This window comes from Acomys russatus, chromosome 3 (assembly GCF_903995435.1).
Source record: "Acomys russatus chromosome 3, mAcoRus1.1, whole genome shotgun sequence".
NCBI lineage: Eukaryota > Metazoa > Chordata > Mammalia > Rodentia > Muridae > Acomys > Acomys russatus.
The window spans coordinates 56921673-56941184 of NC_067139.1; the positions used below are offsets into that span (position 1 = coordinate 56921673).

At 43.9% G+C, this 19512-nt stretch overlaps 1 protein-coding gene across 4 annotated transcripts in view; it reads left to right on the plus strand.

The window, feature by feature from the left end:
* Positions 1 to 19512, plus strand: part of Erc2 (ELKS/RAB6-interacting/CAST family member 2) — a 925224-nt gene that overhangs the window by 752214 nt on the left and 153498 nt on the right. For all 4 annotated transcript variants that reach the window (XM_051140768.1, XM_051140793.1, XM_051140783.1 and 1 more), the window contains 2 exons: positions 735 to 869; positions 14483 to 14548. In XM_051140768.1, coding sequence (XP_050996725.1) covers positions 735 to 869; positions 14483 to 14509 — 162 coding nt within the window. In that variant the 3' untranslated portion in view covers positions 14510 to 14548. The remainder of the gene's footprint in view (positions 1 to 734; positions 870 to 14482; positions 14549 to 19512) is intronic.

Genomic DNA, 19512 nt, shown 5'->3' on the forward strand with positions numbered 1-19512 from the left:
TCCAGGCTGGCTAATTTCTTCTGCTCTTTTCAATGGTCCTCGGGCATTGTTTATATTGTTGGGGCCTCGTTAAGCTAGTCCGTCCCTGCTCTGTCTCATGCCCCCTGCATCATAAGAGGCTACAGGCCCCTGCTCTCAGTATTTAACTATGATTCCTAGACTCCCGTATGACAAACACGCCATGATTACAGCAGTCAACTTGGTTTCCGCTGACTTTGCACCAATTCTCTCCAAGAACAAGGGCAGCTAAACTATCTGTAGACAACCTTTCCCGGGATGTCATCGCTGTAGCAGTGAACCATCTCCACCAGTGTGCCTGAATTTGGCAGCTTTGGAGTCCACTGTGTTTCCCTGCCTTGTCCTTGTGAGAGCATTCTGTGTCTCCACAGCCCTCTCCCAGCATTTCTTCCAGGGCTTCCTAACTTGGCACCTTGGTACAGCGAGCTCACTCTAGATCTCTTTGACTGTACCTTAGGACGTGTCCGTCTCCCCCTTAAAGAGTGCATTGACAGGTACAGATGTTGCACAGCCAGCTTCAAGAGTGTAACTAAGGCTTCCTTCACCCAGAGCTAATAGCATAGCCTCTTTATAACGTTTCAATGTGCCTAAAAATGAGAACTTGTGGACTGAAGTGCAAGGAGACTTCCTTTTAGGTGCTGTCCTCCTGCCCTGTGTCTATTGGGCTCTATTGTCCAGCTCCTCACGGAACCTTCCCTGCTTTTCCTTCTGCACAGACTCAGAATAGAATGAAGCTGATGGCAGACAACTATGACGAGGACCATCACCATTACCACCACCACCACCATCACCACCACCACCGATCGCCTGGGAGGTCACAGCATTCCAACCACAGGCCCTCTCCGGACCAGGTCAGTTTCATTGCTGTTTGCCTCTAGGACCCCCTCTTACGATTTGGATATTTTAAGATAAAATAAATAATCCTCAAGAAATAATAAACAGCATAAAGTGATACGTTCTTTGAACTGAAACTAATAGCTTTGGTATTTATTTCCATCACTCAAGGAATCTAAATGTTTTCCTTTCTCCTTCCTCTTTAAGGTTTTTGTCTTTTCTTGTTTATATTATGCATTTTCTTTCCTCCTCTCCTTTCTTCTTTCATGATATGCAGCCTATTGCTGGCTTCATATCTAATGGCTAGTTACTTTGGAATGTGTCTTTCCAAGTTGTAAAAGAAAGCACTCTGTTCCCAAGAGCTCAGCAACCAGAGTAACCTTGAGTTTGCTGAGCACTCTCCCGGAAAATCCCTCAGTGATGCAAGCAAGTGGCAAGTTAAAACGCTGAAAGGAGAAGCCCATTTCCTGGCCCTTTTAGTCAGTAAAGTCAGGGAGTCAGCTTTATTTGGTTTGGAGTCTATCTTCTTCCTTGACTAAGTAAAGCAAGTGGAGAGATGAAATGGCAAAACCAAAAAAGAAAAAGAGAAAAATGCCAGCAGTTCTCAACTGGGATCGCACTCATACACTACATACAAAAACTAGTGTCTAGTGTTAACATTCCTGAAGGTGACTCATATGCCAAGTACAAAATTAGATGCAAATAATCAGAACGATATAGTCAATATTAGTAAGCGTTCACTTTCTTTACTATACCTTTGTATAATATGGATGTAATAAGGTTTATTGAAGTGGGGCATTAGGAAAAGGCACCGAATCACCTGTGGAAGCTGGGGTACCTCAACATACTGTGGTATTAACTGCACACAGAGAGGGAGGGCTCAGTGTTTGCTGGGGAGGGTGTGCCTACTGTGTCCCTGACGCTTTTTTCAGATCCCTCTCTTCTTTTCACCCTTTGCTTCACTGTTACCCCAGAGATGCTAGCTGAGGTCTAGTCTTTAGAGTGTTTTGTCAGAACTAAAACTCCAGGGGGAGCCAGTTATATAGAGCACAAGCCACTGAGAATCCTGACCTTTGTACCCTGAAGAATTTATCTTCAGAGATCCCAGCAGAAGGCTTTCTCACAGGACTTGCGGATGTCCAACGCCAAGTGCAGAAAGGCCCCAGTTCACAGACGGCAGCTCTCTGAGACAGCTCTAGAGTCTGGTGACCTGGAAAGTGGAAAGATTAATTACATGTCGTTACCTTATGTGTCCTTGTTTTTGTTTGGTTTTATGTATTCAGTTTTTGCCACTACCACTACATGCCCATACCTACTCATCCCAGCATATCTGAGGTCACCCCCCTCAGATACTGCCCTTTGGCACACTGCGCTTTGTTCTTCGGCATTCTCCCATGAAAGGTCGGTGTGAGGCTCCATTGGTCAGATGCCTGCAGACCTCACTTTGTCTATCCTTCTGAGCCATGAATGCCAGAAGGCCACCCTGGCCACCTCCACCCCCCTGCCCCAGACATAGTAACAAAAAGCACTGGAAGCACACCAGAAAGACTTGGAGTGAGTCACACAAGGACCTGCTGACATAAGTGACATGTGTCCTAACATGCCCTGCTGGAAATGGGGGCCAAATCAAATCTGTCTGCTTTATGAATGGTTATTTCTCACAAAATCTGGCCTCCTGATACTTCTCCATAGACTGGCAGTGGAGTCTCGCCTTTTCTCAGTTAGCCCCTCCTGTATCTACAATCACTCAAGATTTCCATGGGGGCAGCAGTGAGCGTGCCAGTGCTGGGGCTCCAGGATGAGTTAATACTGCTGGAACAGTGTCTGCCTGAGACATGCCCTTAGGACCTTGGACACATCTTTGTCATCTCACTGTGGTCAGTGAATGCTCTGAACAACTCTTGGGCACAGGGAAGGAGGCTGCATCCTTCTTCAGAGAAGAATCCCACACTCTAGAAGACAGGCTGCCTGGCTGGATCCTGGTTACTATGGAAGTTTCTCTGCCAGCTGAGCCCTGGATCAGAACGTGGCACACCAAGAGTCTATTCAGGGAATATGTGATTCCATCCAGTGTCCACTGAGTTAACGGAGCTGACCTACAGGGAAATGGTCTCTTCCTCTGACTCTTGCAGCTCTGGCTTTCCGATAGCCCTCAAGGTCAACCAACCATATCCCCTAGACAAGTGGCCACAAACTGTTGCTCTTGTTTTCTGAGGTTTATGAAGAGATCAAAACACATGAAAATGAAGAACTATGAAAAATCAATCACTTTGCTATGTTTCCAGAGAAACTCATTTCCCTCCTTAGGAAACACAAGCCTTGCCAGACACTTGCAGAATTATATTATTTTTTCCATTTTCTTTCCTGTATCTTTGCCCTTTATAATAATTTTTTTTTTTAAGAAAGTGAATCTAAGCATCATAAGTCTGTACTCACATTTCCCCAAGTAACTTCTAGAACATTAGTCCCATGGGGGAAGTCTTGAGACAAAGACTTGGTGGGCCAAGAATTTCGGGAAAGTTCTGCACATTTTAGCTCTATCTCATAGCATCCTGATGCCATTAGCAGATCAAAGGATCTAAAATGGCATATAAAAAAGAAAGCTCTGTAATTTCATTTAATCCAGCATTTCCCAGACTTATTTGATCATGGTTTTAAATTTGTTTCTAGAAACATCTGTGCTTTGAGAAATAGTGTTCTCGGGCTATCAGGTGAAAAAAAGAGACTACCTGGTTTGAAACAAGACTGATCCTGTTTCTAGCAGTGCTTTCATGGAAGAAAGAGATTTTAGGAACCACCCCTAGTGATTAGCACAGTGGCGAGTTAAAGCGCCTCTTCTTTCCATTTCCTGGAGAGCTTGTTGTTTCAACCAGAACCCTGAAGATCTGGACTGCAGGAGCCATTTATGGTGAAGCCCTGGAAATCAAGGGCAGTCAGAGATACAGAGCCCAGCAGTGATTACGAAGCAAATGAAGGATTTGGAGAAGCAACCAGAGAAGCCATGGCAGTGCTTCAGTCGAAGCAGCTAAGAGGCTAGAGGCCAGTAACCCAGGATGACTCCAGTCACCAAACACACCCAAGCAAAAATGAGTGCCCCAACAATGCAGTAATAATATAGGAAATACCCTTAAGCCAGGAACTAGCCACAAAGCACACAACAAACATTCCCTATGCTGTAATGAAGACCAAACTAAACGGAACATACAGGGGACACACTAGTGACTCAACTTTTATTGATGTTCCCAAGATAGATTTTATAAAATCAAGCGGAGACACAGTTTCTCCTAAGTGCCCTATGGACCTATAATTCACCATCAACATCTGTTGTTTCCTTGAGAAAGAATCCTTCTTTGCCTTAAGCATCAGTGATGCCAAGGCTTTCTGCTTTCTTTTCTGTGGGAATCTTAGAACTTTTACTGTCCCAGAAACAAGCATATTCTAGTAAGCTCTCTTCACTGCCTCCCAAATGTGTGCTAACCCCGTCAGGGAGATAGTTGTATGGCACAGCGGCATGCACACTAAGACCAAGGAGAGTCAGGTCAGTTCAGCCTGGTCCTTGTGTGCCTAGGAATCCCCACATTTCTATAATGAGTACTGGGTGGGCTGGTGGGTCTTTAAGGGCGCAGATATCACTGCTTGCTCATTCTACATACCTGTACACAGAAAGGCACCTGACACTCTGATTGTAGTGTCCTAGGGGAGGGCCTCAGGGATGTGGAACCTGAGCACTTTATAGCTGGAAACCCCAGAGTAGGCAGTGTTTTTTTTTGTTTTGTTTTGTTTTGTTTTAAGACTCCTGATCGCACATTCAATAAATGTTTCTTGAATGACTTGTTCCCAAAATATATATGAAAATGTGTGTCCCTGTTATACAGGCTAAGAACTGGTATTTTCATAGATTATTCATGATCTGAAGACACACTATGGGACTGGAGAAATGCCTCAGTGATTATGAGCTCTTGCTGATCTTCCAGGGGGGCTGAGGTCAATGCCCAGCATTGAGTTGAGTGTATTAGAACATTCCAGCTCCAGCAAATCCTACTCCACCTTCTGGCCTCCATGGGTGCCTGCACTCATGTGCACATGCCTTGCCCCCTACAAACATGCATTCACAGACACACAAAAATAAAAAATAAAATAAATTTGTTTTAAAAATAAAATTTAAAACATAAACACATGAAACTCAAAATCTTCTGGCCCAAGGCAAGTAAGTGCCCATGCCTTTGAGTGCACTGTTTGCAAATCCTCCAGTTATCCAGAAGGATTTTTCTGTGCATACACACCTGCCTATGCTTGCATGGCCACAGTTTGTAGATTGCAATTGTGTTTTCTTTTCTTTTTTCTTTTTTTTTTTTTCTTCCCTTCTTAATTATAGTACATTTCATCTAATGGGGTGATCTTCCTACCTGCCTCCAAAGTTGAATTAACATACCTCATCAATTTATTTCTCATTTGTCCCAACTTTTGTTGCTTTCTGTCCAGTCTGCTGTTTTGTGTCCTTATCCCTGCCATCCACTTCTCTGGTCCTTTTATGCTTCTGTATTCTGGCTGTCACTTTGTGGATGAAATAAGGCTTCCTGCAGCCTCTACTATTGCACTGGTGCCATCAGCATAAGAAAAGCTAACCCAGATGGGAGTGGTGCTGTGGCCCGTGGCACTCTCACTACCAGGCCCCAGATCCCATTGCACTCATCTTTGAACCTTGGCACACACGAGAGCCTAAAGAAAGCGAGGTTCCCAAAGCAAAGTAGAGGTCTTTTTCCTCCGTCCAGTCCTATTTTCTATTCAACCAGAATACTGGGATACTTTCAGGGAGTGGCTAGCCCCCAGCAGATGCTGGCCTTTTCATTTTGCCTTCTGACCTTAAGGGGCTTGCTCTGCAAATCCATCCCCAGAAAACTGATGGCACAAATATTTGGCCACTCCTTGTGGCAGGTTTCCAGACTCTGTCTTCAGCTACAGTGATCACTAGTGCTCTCTCTGCTGCCAGTGGTTACTATGTGTGTTCCCAGCACCCCTTGCCTCTGAGCTGCGATGCTTTTATGCAAAGCCTGATGCCCAAGGGTCTAGATCTATGACCTGCTTCCCAGACTACCACACTTACTGCCTTAGTTTTGAGGCTTCTGGGCCCCCAATGTGTCCTCGTTTCTCTCTTTTCACTAGGCAATGACTTCTAGGTTGGTTAAACACTGGAAATAAGAGGAACGTTTCTATCTTCTTGCCTTCCCATCTCACAAACAGTTCACCTGAGCCTTGAGCACCTGCCGTAGGTAGAGTACTGAAGCTCCTACAAAGCATTCCCATGGAAGAGAAATTTTAAGCCAACCAGACAAGTAGGCGCTTGCTGAGGTCATGGCAAATGACCTATCCAGGCTCCACAAGCTTTCTGTCTGGAAAGCCCCACAGGCTGTCCTCTTAGATTCTGTGTGCAGTCAAAGATAATTCGATAGCGTCCATATTCCCCCAAAGAGAGACATCAGTTCCAGTCTGCATTCTGGTCCCAGTGACTTGAAAAAGCCATTGGAGAGCTCATGAGAGCCCTCCCCTCCCCCCACCTCCTGCCCTTCGTGAAATGTGAGACTGGGGCCCTTAATTGAGGCCCCCTGATTTCAATAGTAGATTGGCCAGAGCAAAGCCCTTTGAGTTCTGGCAGAGTTCAGTGTGCTCTGTGGCCCCCGGAAGATGAATTCTATATGTAAAGTTGTTATTCTTAGCTTTTGCTTAGGAAAGGAAAAAAATAATTTATTTTATGTTTTGAGGTTAAATGGGTGTGGGACAAAATGTATACACAGAGTCCTGTGTGTATATATGTATGTATCACTATGTGTCAGGATGTAGTGAGGACTTCTCCACATATGGAAGAATTTCACACGATCATGTTTGACTAGAAATTTCTCTCCTGTATATGGGTGTGTATAAATGTATTTTCGTGTTTACAACATGGAAGAAAAATTAACCACTGTGTATCAGATTTACAAAAATGTAGTTATAGAACAGCAGGGGTGAGGGGGAAAGAAAGAAAAAGAGAGAGAGAGAGAGAGAGAGAGAGAGAGAGGTGGGAAAGGAAAAGGAGAGGAGAGGGCAAGGGAGAGGAGAGGAGAGAAGGGGGAGAGGGAGGGGGAGGGTAGGGGAAGAGGGAGAGGGAATCCTGCATGCAGTAGCCTGATGAGAAGCTGTATGTCCCCAGCTGTTAGTACCTCTCTCTGTTTTAGCTAGCATGTCTAATGTTTGCCTGAGGCAGAGCTTCCTTTTTTGTTTGTTGTTTGTTTTGAGTGTGTGTGTGTGTGTGTGTGTGTGTGTGTGTGTGTGTGTGTGTTACAAATTTGATTTCATGGCCTCTTTCTGAAAGAAGTCTTAACCTTTGGCTTCAAAGCCAACATCCCATGGAGGGCTCTCCTCTGGGTGCTGGTGTTTACTGGATGGGAAAAGGGTTCAGAGATTTCTACTACTGCCTCTCCTAGGCCAGACCTCTCAGAGCTGGAGCCCTGATAGCCTGATATGTCCCCAGGGAACTGGGACATTCTGTGAGCCACTTGCATCCTTCTTGCACTTATTGAGTCACAAGTAGATCAGAAGATATTGTGTTTAAAACTCAGCAGCTTAAAAAAAAAAAAAAACGGACAACAACAACAACAAATATGTGAGATAACACAAATAATCACTTTTTCCCAATCTTCATAATGACTATCAGAAATCCTCAAAGCCACTAAAATATGTGCCAAATGGCCTATGCCATCTCTCACCATTGGGAAAGAAAGGTGGAAGTCTGTTTGCTCACTTTTAGGAGCAGAAGCCCTGGAGTGATGCTCTGTGGGGCCACAGGTAAAAAGGGAGAAGGGACAAATGCTGCTGCTTTGGCAGAGGGGTTGGGTATAGAGGGGGAGGTTTTAAGTGCCTTTTTCCTCTAATGGCAGCTGCATACTCACCCAACTATTCCAGGCCCAGGAAAGGAGTCAGGCCAGCAGGCATTGGGAAACTGGCTTTGCAGATTCTTGCCAGAGCTCTTTAATCTGGGTGTGATGTTAATTCCTCCTGTGTAAGCACATGAGGCAAGCCCTGATAAACCCTGCAGAGATGGGCTTAAGGTGTGGGAAAAGAGCTTAGCTGCTTGGTGTGCTGGGACACTCTGGACAGAAAGGGGTTTTCCTCAAAGGAGGTTAGCACCTATTCAGGATTCTATTCTTGCTCTATTTGGGGTAGAGCAGGGCTTTTTCCTCTTTACTGGTGTGTCCTAGTTTTACATTGTGTTTGCAGTATTAGGGCTTCATTAAGAGATTTGTTGCCCTGTCTTTCCAGTCAGCAGGGCTTTCAGGCCTAGCCTGCACTCCCCAGCCTGTCTGTAGGTGGAACTCAGGCTTGGCAACATCAGAGGCTGGGTTCCCTTTCAGCCTGCTGCGTTAATCCAGTCCCATTTGTCTAACAGGCAGCATGTCAACTCTCTATTGAAAGAGGGTGGCCAACCCTGAAGTGCCAGGAGGCAGGGGAATCCATTTTATATTGCGGAATACCGCCACCCCTCTTTCCCCCCTTTTAACTGATGTAATAAGGATCATGTTTGACTTAGACACTCCAGGCACTTGCCGCTCTTCAGAGATAAGGGAACAAGAGAGGGAAAGGAGCTGGAGGCATCTTCTAATATGCACTGTGCTCACTCACAAAGTCTGCAAGTCATTTAACAAACAGAAACCTTACAAAATGATGGTTCTGTACACGTTCTGATTCAGGTGTTTATCTACTGATGAGTTTACGAAAGTCTAGCTTTGAGCAGCCAAGAGATGATGACAAAAGTTTTAAGCATGGCTCTCCGTTGTATTGGCTTGTTTCTGTATATGAACTCTATAGAATGGTGTTCGTGTGACATCAAGCCTTTGTTGATCCAGAGCAAGAAACTCCAGAATGCTCCTAACTAACACAAACGATTTGCCCAGTTGGAAGCAGTTTAATTTTCGTTCTCCTATTTCTCACAGTACTACATGAAGTAGGGGAACCGCACGGATCCCACTTTTTCCCCCCTCTGTAAGCAATGGGGGAATGCAAAGTCAAAAATCTAGGAGATTTGGTGGCCCACCAGCTAGGAAATAATCCAGCAGATTATTTTTACTGTGTTTAACAAAGCCACATGTTGATGACTGACAGAAGAAGGAGCAGACCTAAAGCCTGTCTTCACTCCTGCCTCCTTTTATGGCTATCTGGCCATGGCTTGACTTTTTAGCAGATGTTGACTTTGTGCTCCCAAACAATATTATTGGCGAATGGAGAATCTTCCAGCAGTTTTCCTCTTTGGCCCAGAGAACTGGATCTATTCTCCAGAGGCTGGCTTCGCTGAATTTCTTTTTCTTAAAAGAAATATGAAAGTTATTTTATGGTACTGAAATTTTGAGTGAGTACCCAAAGATACCAAGTTACAAATGAGGGGGAAAGGCTGCCACCATTGTGTCTGTGATGTTCTTGGTGGTTCAACGAGAGTGTCTCTGTAGTGGCCTTGCCTCGGACTTCCTGAGACCAGTCCACCTGGCTCCGGGGGCTGTTTACTCTGCCTCTCCCCTTCAAGGTGCCCAGGGAGCTTTTTCATACGTGGACCACACCTGTCATCCGCACCTCCCCTCTACCGCTATCCCCTGCCCCAATCCAGCAGGGAATTTTCTTCCTGGACTAGATAGGGTGAGAAGAATGGAGCAGGGAAGGATAAAGCTGATGTGCTGGAAAGAACAATGCATTCTGTGGAGATATAGGTAGTGATCCTCACCATGGCAACTCTGGAAGCCAGGGAGCATGCTCTTTCAGAAGGCTCCTTTAAAGAACGAAGCCTGCATTGTTACTCATTCATAAATATCTGTTTGGCTCCTGTGCCTGTGAACCTGTCAGGCAGCTTGAAGGGAATGAAGACACTGCCCTTCCCCACAGGGACATTGAAACTTTTGCTGAGGTACTGTTGTTATGTCCATGTGACTAAGTCCCAGGGCCTGTGAGGACCCTTTTCTTCCAAGAGTCAGTGGACTTGACCTAGGTTGTCCCATCATCCACCAGCTGGGACCACCACCATCTGGGGAGGAGAGCAGTACACTGGTGCAGAGTACTCCAGAGCTGAGCTACTCAGAGTCAGTCCACACCACGGAGGGAAGTCCAACTGCACTCTCTAGGGTTCATCTCTGCCAGGGCCAGAAGGGTACGGTTCACACCTGTGCAGTTTGGAGCTTTAGCTCGGTGCCGAAGCACCCTGCCAGGTGTTCGTGGCTACTCTGCCTCATCTTCCTCTCTGCTCAGTTTCCTACATCTGTATCCAAAGCTACCCGACACCTGTGTCTGGGGGCTGTAGTAAAACAATGCAGAAAACCTGACAGCTAGGAGCACTCTCTCTGACCCAGAGGAGGCACTGGACACTGGTAGCTTTGAAAGCACTCAGAAAAGAGCACACATTTATACTTAAAACAGCCAGGGACATGTATGTTGAGCTGGCTGGGCCTTTCTCATTCCTTGGGGGGAATATATCTGGTGCCGGGTCCTGCAGGTGGAAGCAAATGCAAGTCACACATGAGGTGACAGCTCTTTTCGGACTCCATCACATGGCTGGAGATTTGACCTATAGGCCTCACATCCAGAGACAGGGCAAATAGAAGACACGCATAAGCAGTGTTTACAGCAAAGCTTTTGACTTGAACACTTTCTCCAAGCCTGTTTGTGCACCCTGCAGCTGGTCATGTCAAGAAGATTTGACTTTCTGGAACCTGGGCTTAGTGCACGTCATGAATCCCACACTGTGGCTTTTGTGACTTGAAGTTCCAAAGAAGCTAAGACCAAAAGTAGGGGCACGATAAAGCCTGGAGACTGTTCCCACTGCCCTGTTCCCACACAGTAAGATCTTTTGAACTGTAGGCAAGGCTTACTTCCTTGCAGACAGTGATAAGTTCCCACAAAAGCCATGACCTATTTCATTGAAAGTGGCTCTCCCTTGATTTCATCCTCTTTTCCGGTTAAGATAGGCATTAACAATAAGGTCTTCGTTAGGAACTTAACCCTCCAGTTTTAAGAGAAAAAAATAATCTTAACAACTCAAGAAGGCTGCAGATTTTTTTAGAAAACATACCCAGTGATGGGCTTGGTTTTGTCTACCTGCTGTACCTAATACTTCAAGATAGGGACCAATTAAAGGCTTAACCTGGGTTGTTTATCATGCCAGGCCATCAGGTTCCTGTTCAGAGCTTCCTTGATGAGCTAATAAATGTGCCCCCCCCCCCAACATACACAACAGCAAGCCTTTTGACTTGTCAACAATGACTCAGTGCCTTTGCTTCTAGATCTTGTCATCAACAAACCCACAGTAAGCAGCCCATCTAGGAAGGAATTTGTTTTTATCTTAGCATTTAGAGAATCCCATTAGAGCTGGGCATCTGGACCGTAGGGTTTCCATCAGGGCCTCTTGTCCATCACATCGTCCTTGAAGCTGTGGATGCATTCTGGGGTTGTTTGACAGTTAAGCCTCCCTTAACCTCCTAAACGGCTGTTTTGTGGCCTCTCTTCTCCGGCTTTCAATCCACACAGCCAGATCCCAGCTTCAGATGCTGGAGACAAAAGCAAACAGATGACTGAGGGGCCAGAGCAGCCTCTTTCCATCCAGATCTTCTGGCAACTTCCGGCAGAGCAATTTCTCACAAAGGACACACCAGGGATCAAACGACAGTCAGCATCTAGGAAAGCCACTGCAGAGGAGATCTGGAAACAGAGGCACCAAAGGAGGAAACAGGCTCAATAGATGCATTTTAAAGCTCTAAGCATCCCTAAATGATGTGGTAGCAAGTGAGGGATCAAGCATCCTTATCTGTTTTGATGCTGCTCCTTCTTGTTCTTGTTTTTCTCATCACCAGATTTACATTTCTGTGGGGTAAGGTTTCTGTAGAGCTTAACATTTGCATAAGGAGAGGCAAGCAAGGAGTAGTCAGACAGATGCAAACATTTGGGGGATATAGAGCTGCCTCTCAGATTAGCTCCTGCAAGTGGGGACACACTCTGACCCGAAAGTGATTGGCGATGAGAGTCAGTTCAAGTTTATGCTTTGAAGACAAAAAACAACAACAACAAAAACAAAACAAAACAAAAAAACAGAAATGGCCACCATTGAACATTCTATTTTCTTCTAAAACCTTGTTAAGCTTTGAAATTGAAGATCTTTTTAAAATACATAATAGTCTCAGTACACGAGAAGAATTTCTCCACATTTCTACCGTGTTAAATGTTAGCTAAGTTTATATTGGGCTGTCATATTTCTTTACTTTATCCACTAGTGTACAAGACGTCGATCTCAACATCTGGTTTTTAATAACCCCTGACATCTGGGAGCTCCTTTTTATTCCTATGGTGGACGAGGAACAGTAGTGATATTGGCAGTGTATATTTTCAAGCTACAACTCCTGTCTGTTTCAATCATAATTAATTACCACTCTTTAATATATTTAATTTGCTAAAAGTAATTTGCATTAGACCGCAGTTCACTGTTAGGAAAATAGTGGCAGATTTTGGTGGCATTGGCTTTGCTTTCTTCTTTTTCTTTCTTTTCTTTCTTTTCTTTTCTTTCTTTCTTTCTTTCTTTCTTTTTTTTTTTTTTTTTTTGAAATTGAAACCTTGTATGAATGGACTTGGAACAAACTCCATGTAAATGTGCTGTTGGGTTTTAAATGCAAAATGAAATAAATTGCTCTGCAAGCAAAATTATTTGACAGCCATTTAGGAAGCGGTCAACAGGGCCTGTGGGCTACATTTTACAGAAAACCTCCAATTTTGTTTTGTACAGGCAAATAGTAGCATCTTGCCATGCCCTGGTGTTTTCCTAAAGAAGTGACTCTGGGGGGGGGGGGTCAAGAACTTTATGATGAAAGTCAGGGTCTCTATTCTGAGACTATGTTTACATACATACCCACTGAAATCCTGCATTGAGTCTTACAGGTTTGCTAGGTTCTCAAGAGCTTCCTTAATACTGCCCTGGGGTGTCCTGCAGGGAACTTTGCTTCTTCATGAACATGAAAAGGAACATCAAGTTTGCTTTTCTCCGGAGATAGAAAGGAAGTTCAGTGAGTGTAACAAGGCATTTTCCTCAGTCCTGTAGGGATAAAGAAGTGTGTTGCCAGAACCCTGGCTAGGAAGTACAGACATTCCTCCAAATCCATCGCTGCACTTGCTTTCTGCAAAAAGTGTACCTGAAGATTCATACTGATTTATCCCATTCAGACTCTCTTGATTGACTCAGGCCCCATGGGAGATTCTCGTTTTTTTTTGTTTTGTTTTGTTTTGTTTTGTGAAACACTGATTCTTTTGGCAGTCTGAAGTCTCTGGACCTTTTCTCAAAATAATATTTTAAGTGCATAAGAGAAACAAAGTTAAAAAAAAAAAACTGTATTGGGAATCAGTTCAAAGACTATACGTATAAATCCTCAAGCAGATAAAAATTACCTTGGCTTACTAAAGTATATGAAAGCACATACTGAGTCGTGTGAAATTCCTGGTTTTGGAGGTCTAAGGTAGTGGCATTTCCATATGCTTTAACCTACTGCTCCATGCAACACCTGCAAGGGCACAGATCCAAGTATCAGAAATGTTCCAAGTTACTCCCCTCCTTGCTTCCAGTTTTCAAAACAAAGAAACAAACCCTGGCAAACTCTGTTGTCATTGGTGAGTTGTTAAAAGCGCCCTGCTCTCAGATGATGTGTGGAGCCGGCATATGCGGGTCACTCACTCTGTCCCGCCTACTTCTTTACATACACTCTGTGACAGTGAGAACTGTTCACAGCCAGAGCTTTGCCATAGAGCATAGACTGCTGTCCTCAAGAACTTTATTTCCCTGCTTGTTGGCCACTTCTCTGGGAGAAGCAGTTACCTGGAACTATTTGGAAACATATTTGACAAGAATTCAAACCAAATTAGTTTCTGTTTATCCATAGCTGAACACGATGTTAAATAAAACAACATCCTTTCTGCAAGCATTCTGCTGAAATGAAAGTTTATGCTCTTTTAAACTTTTTTATTGTAAAATCAATCGTTCAACATGTGTATAGCTTTCTACATGCTGAGCCCCAAACAGGGGCCAACAAATTAGACTGCAGTGTGCTGGAGCCATTGTAAAATCACCAATGTGAGTTATCGCATGCTAAAGCATTTATTCCACCTAAGCAGATAGTTTTTAAAATTCTTCTTCGGCTTTTATTGATACTCTAAGCTTAAGAGAAATTAAGGGTATTCGATTACTATAATTACTTCTCTGCTTACTTTAAAGACTTAATCCACTCCTTAGGCATATGCAATTCAGATTGCATGCTTTCCAGAAAAATAATCATCTGCTAATATAGACTAATTTTAATCTCCTAATCCAATCTTGACAGAGTCACAGCTTGAGTAGGTGGAATGTGTTTGTGTGGGGTTGTCATAGATACAAACCTTGGTTATGCATTTGACAAGCCAGTGGTGTGGAACTTAAGTTACTGTGGGTTTTTTTTTTTTTTTTTTTTTTTTTCTTGCTCTTTAAGATGAAACAGAAAAGTGCAGATTCATGTGCCTTTCAGTGCATGTGGTGTGACTAACCTTCTCTTCTTTCATTCTGACGCTCCTCCTCTCTGTGCACCTCCCCACCTCGGGCCGGCCGCAGGATGACGAGGAGGGCATATGGGCATAGCCGGGCCTGTAAACCAAAGTTCCAGTTTTGTTTTGAGGGGTGAGAAACCATCTTTTCTATCATTCTTCTAAAAAAAAAAAAAGAGTTTGCATTCTAGTGTTGTATTGTGTGTGTGCTAAATTGTGCTCGCTGACGTTTGTGGTTGTGTCCTGTGTTTGCTATTGTGTTCCATGAGCGCAGAATGGCCGCGTGCTCTGACCATTCCCAATAACCCAGTCCATCCCACCTTGCCTCCCCAACCCGCCCATCACCACATTGTTGCTCTGCCTTGTTGGGGCTGGGCTTAGCATGATCCAAATGTTTCTATGTCATTTCAGATATAAACTATGCCCTTAGGTTTTGTATACACTCTTCTAAGGCATGATTGTAGACTCAAAAACTTGTTGCAATCCTGGTTTGCAGCTGAGTGCTTGCTTTACCGGATATACCATTGTGCCGTGACTCTCGTGTCCTTCTGGTTGTGTCAAATGTTTGGCAAGAAATAAGGAAAATAAAAGTATGTATCTTCATGGAGCTGGATTTGTCATCTCTAAGAAGCCAGTTGAGTGGATTGTATTGCCCCTTCTGTGGCAGTTCTGAAGAAAACCCGGGGGTCAAGGTTTAATCGTGGTGGATGCATAACTGTAACCCTTCCAGTGAGTTAGAATGAATGCCTTGCTCTAGGAGGTCTTAGTGGCATTTAACCTGTGGCTTTGTTTAAAACTTGCACTTCTAAGGGGACTTGTATTAATTATGTACATTGCATTTGATAGAGGGCTTTTGCTTTTTTGAAAGCTGACCTCGGCAGTGAAGAATCCTTCTTTTTTTTTTTTTTTTTTTTAACTTTGTTCTGTTTTCCACACTGTAATTGAGTAAGGGGGTTATATAAGTACACGTGGTTAGAAATGGCACAGTGAACTCTGGCTGCTAGGAAATCATTCTTCTCCAATACACTATGAGTGTATACCACCAATTTAGAGCTCCCTGGAGCTGAGTGGTCATATGGAAACATGGGTATGCCATTGAACTTGGTGATACTGCACATGACATTTTTGTTCAGAACAAGGAATGTGGTAGACTTTGTACTGGGGTAAATTTCTTTCTGGTTAGAATGTGTTTCTCATGCTGGTCTTTGTTCTAGGATAAATGTGAACCAATGTTGAGATGACTCTTAGGATAACTGGATGTGTATATTTTTTCAAATCTTGCCTTCCTATACCGTGACAGTGCAGTCCATGAAAATGTGATCCATGACCGGTATGTTTCACCCTTGGGTGTCAGTCTCATTGCTGTGCTCACTTCTCGGTTGAACCTGCTCTAAGTGTCATGCGTATGGCAGTTGGTTTTGGTGGTTCTTGTGGCAGGAAATACATAGGAACTAGCTTTGGGGTAGGGCATCTGTAGGCACAGTAAAGATGTCACCCAGAGCCTCGCCATGCCAGCAGAGCCTGCTGTTCAGAGTTCTTGTCTCCTCTTCGTCTTGCGTGAATTGGGAGGCAGTACTGGCATGAACACTAGCATCAGGAAGAAAGCTTGAGAGGTCATGACACCAGGATGTCACCAACAGCAAGAGTCAAAAACTCAACAGTCTGTCCAGGGAAGACATAAAGATAGGCATAGCACTAGAAAGGCACGACCTAGGAAAGCCAATGAAACACGCACTCTTAAATGAAAAGGATTTTTAACCTGTCTCTTCCTGAATGATGCCTGCTCTTTCACAGGATTCAGGAATCTGTCCTGCTGTTCCCTGTGGCCCTCTCAGAGTTGAACCAGCCCTAAGAGCCATAGAAAATCTTGTTTTGCTGAAAGCAAATGTAGAAAATAGTGTTAAGTCTCTGTCCCTTTAGCTCTGTTAAGTTCTCCAAACACTGTGCATCCCAGAAAACAACTGTCTTCAGAAAATTAGTGGATATATCATTCTACTTTAATATGCTGTAATAACTTTTATAGACTTCTGGAGAAAATTGCTGTCTGTCTTGGGGACTCCTTTAAACAAGTGTGCTCAGACATCCTTGGGCTTTTAAAGCTGTATCTTTAAGAGTTGAAATAATGAGATACTGGGGTAACCTATTTTTGAACAGCCATCATATGTTTCTGGTTGTATTACAATCTCTGAGGCCTAAAGAGACATTAAATTTATAACTAGAGATGAATAATAATGGCGCATTAAAAACTAACTGTTTTGAATGTTTTGATTTATAGCCCTTATAAAAGAAACATTACAGCATGCTCTTTATGTAGGCATCAGTAATATGTGCATAACAGCATCAGAGGACTTCACTTGAAACTGGAGTCCTGGTGCTGAAATGAATTATAATCTAGGCCAAATTGCTCTGAAATTTATAACAAATTGGAATTAGCATATCAGTCCACCAGCTCCTCCCTCTATCGCCACTTCTGAATGGGAGGCCCGCGCCTGATTTATCTGTCTTCCTGTGATCATCCAAGAGTGGTATTTTATGAGAGCAAAGTGGACTAGGGAAGTTTGCTTTTCTAAGGGGTTTCAATGGTCCCTAGAATTAACCCCGCTCCACCTTTAATCCTTATGGCCAGGCACTGGCTGTGGCCTGTGAAGTCCAAGGGCCTTGTACTTTGAAGGGATGGATCCTCTCTTAGTTTAAAGGTCTTATGTCACCACTGTGATATGCTTAAGCTTTCCCCAACAAGGGATTTTATATTTTCATTTTGCAATGGGTCCCACAAACTGCCTAGTCAGGGCAGCTTGTACTCAACATGTATCCCCTGCACCCTCTGACTGGTTGCTGCTCTCTGGCCCACCCCCACCCACCAAGAGTCAGTTGCTTCAGCAACCCTGTCTCCTTATGCCTAGGCTTCACCCTGGCCGGGGCGGGGGGGGGGGGGGACGGGCAGGGTATATTTCTAGCAAGTTGTCCTTATAGGCATTCCTATGGTGTGTGTTTGGAATTTCCCTCTCAACACATGCACTTTTAAGTGTGAAGGTATATGCAAGGATGCAAGGAGCCTTAACTACATCATCTCTTTTATCTCACAAAATCAGAAAAGGCTTTCCTTAAGGAAAACCCCTGCTGTGGGATGCTTAGGCATCAACCAATAACTCTTCATCTTTATTGAATGAAGGTGCTTTTTTTTTTAGGGACTTATGTAGTACTTTTGTCTGTGGGCACTCAAGGAGATGGGACACTAGGAGACAAAGTTAGGGTACCTTGAGACCTAGTGCCACATTTGCTTTGACACTGAGTTCTTTGCGTTGTTATCTTTGAATTGTGCAGGCATAGGCCATCATTTTTACTTCTTAAGGCATAGGATAGGAATGCCTTTCTCTAATGAGAGCATATGTAAATTTATTACCTGATTGATAATGCAGATGTCACATTAGCAAGTTCTCATGAGGGATCATAACGGTAGTAGAAATATTGTGATACAGATGAAGAATTGGGGCTGTGTGACATGATCAACAGATAGAGCATTTAAACATAGGCAGAGGGTTTTACACAGGGAGGCAGTGCTGGAAGGGTCAGCAGATCCCCCAGCGTATCAACCCCCAGGAAAGATGGAAGAACAGGGGAAGTGATGTCCTACTGGAGTTGTGGGGTTTGTACACTCTTGCTTCTCTCTACATGCAGCAGACCTGTGCTTGTCCTGGACTTGGAGATAGTGAAGCAAGTCTTGCAAGCAGCCTCTTGCTCCTCCTCTTCCTCTGGGGTTTTCTTGCCTGCCTCTTCTACTGAAATACTTGCTAGTGCTTCTGTGTAGCTTAGGTCTCCTGTGGATATTGGGCTGATGTAGCTCTCTACCCTGTACCATTGGTTATTAAGACATTCATTCATTCGTAAGTTCGCTTTCATTTACTCATCAAATGGTTAAGTTCTTGGTTACCTGCACGAACAATAATGATAAATTTAGTAAATGTGATGATCTCCTGTGAATTTTGCCATGTAATTAAAGAAAATAGGACATAAGTGATTAAACACATTAGTTACCTTACATATTTTGATTGTTGCTTTGGTGGAAACTAGGAAGACACTGATTACAAGAGGAACTCATTAAACAAGGATGTTCTGTGAGTTTCCTAATAAAGAAGTGGGTTTTAAGCTGAGTCTTGAAAGAGGGAGAGTCAAGGTATACCATGTGTATGTGTTTAGGAAGTAGGTACAGGCAGGTGCACAGAGATCTGGCAGCTGAAAAACCTTTATGGAAAGCACAGCTTTTGAGTAGAGCACAAAACAGAGCTGAGGGTGGGGAGGTGGGAAAGGGCCAGACTGCATAAGGCCTCTAAGGCCAAATAAATGGCTCAGACTCTAGCCTAAGAAAAATGAGTAGACATTGGAAGATCTTAAGCAGGGCCATGATATAATTCCATTTGTGTTGTAGATGGAGAACAGCCCTGGCTGCTATGCAAAGGCTACATTTTCATGGCAGGAAAGCAGAAGTAGAGGCCATCCCATCACCGAGAAAATTGATGATGCTGACCTAGGGCAGCAGCAGTGCAGATGCAGACAAGTGTACAAATTGGAGAAAAGACTAGGAGGTGAAGCCAGGAGGGCTGGATGAAGAGGTCAGATAAAGCATGAAACTGAGAATGCCTCTGTGGGTGTCAAAACTACAGAGGCTTTTGGAGGGCAGAGGGCTGGATACGGATCCAGGATTCTCTTTTCTCCAGATGTCCAGTCATCCTGGCCAAGGCACATGTAGGCATCTGACCTGTGATCTTTCGCATTTGCCTGTGTAGCAGCATAGGACTTTTTGGCTTTCTGTTGTTTCAGTGATATGCAAGCTGAGTGAAAATATGGCTAAAGTCCAAATTTAAGACTACATCTTCTCTGACTCTCAAGAAAAGGAGAGACCTAGACTACTAAAGATTGCAAATAAATGATACTGCTTTGTGGTACAGGCTGGCAATCTCAACTACTTAGGATGCTAAGGCAGGTGGATCACTAGTTCAAAGTCATCTTGGGCTAGTGATGCTGCTAGTCAAAAAAAGGACAAATAAGGGCTAGGGTTATACCTTAGTGATAATGTGCATGCTACTATGCACAGGCCCT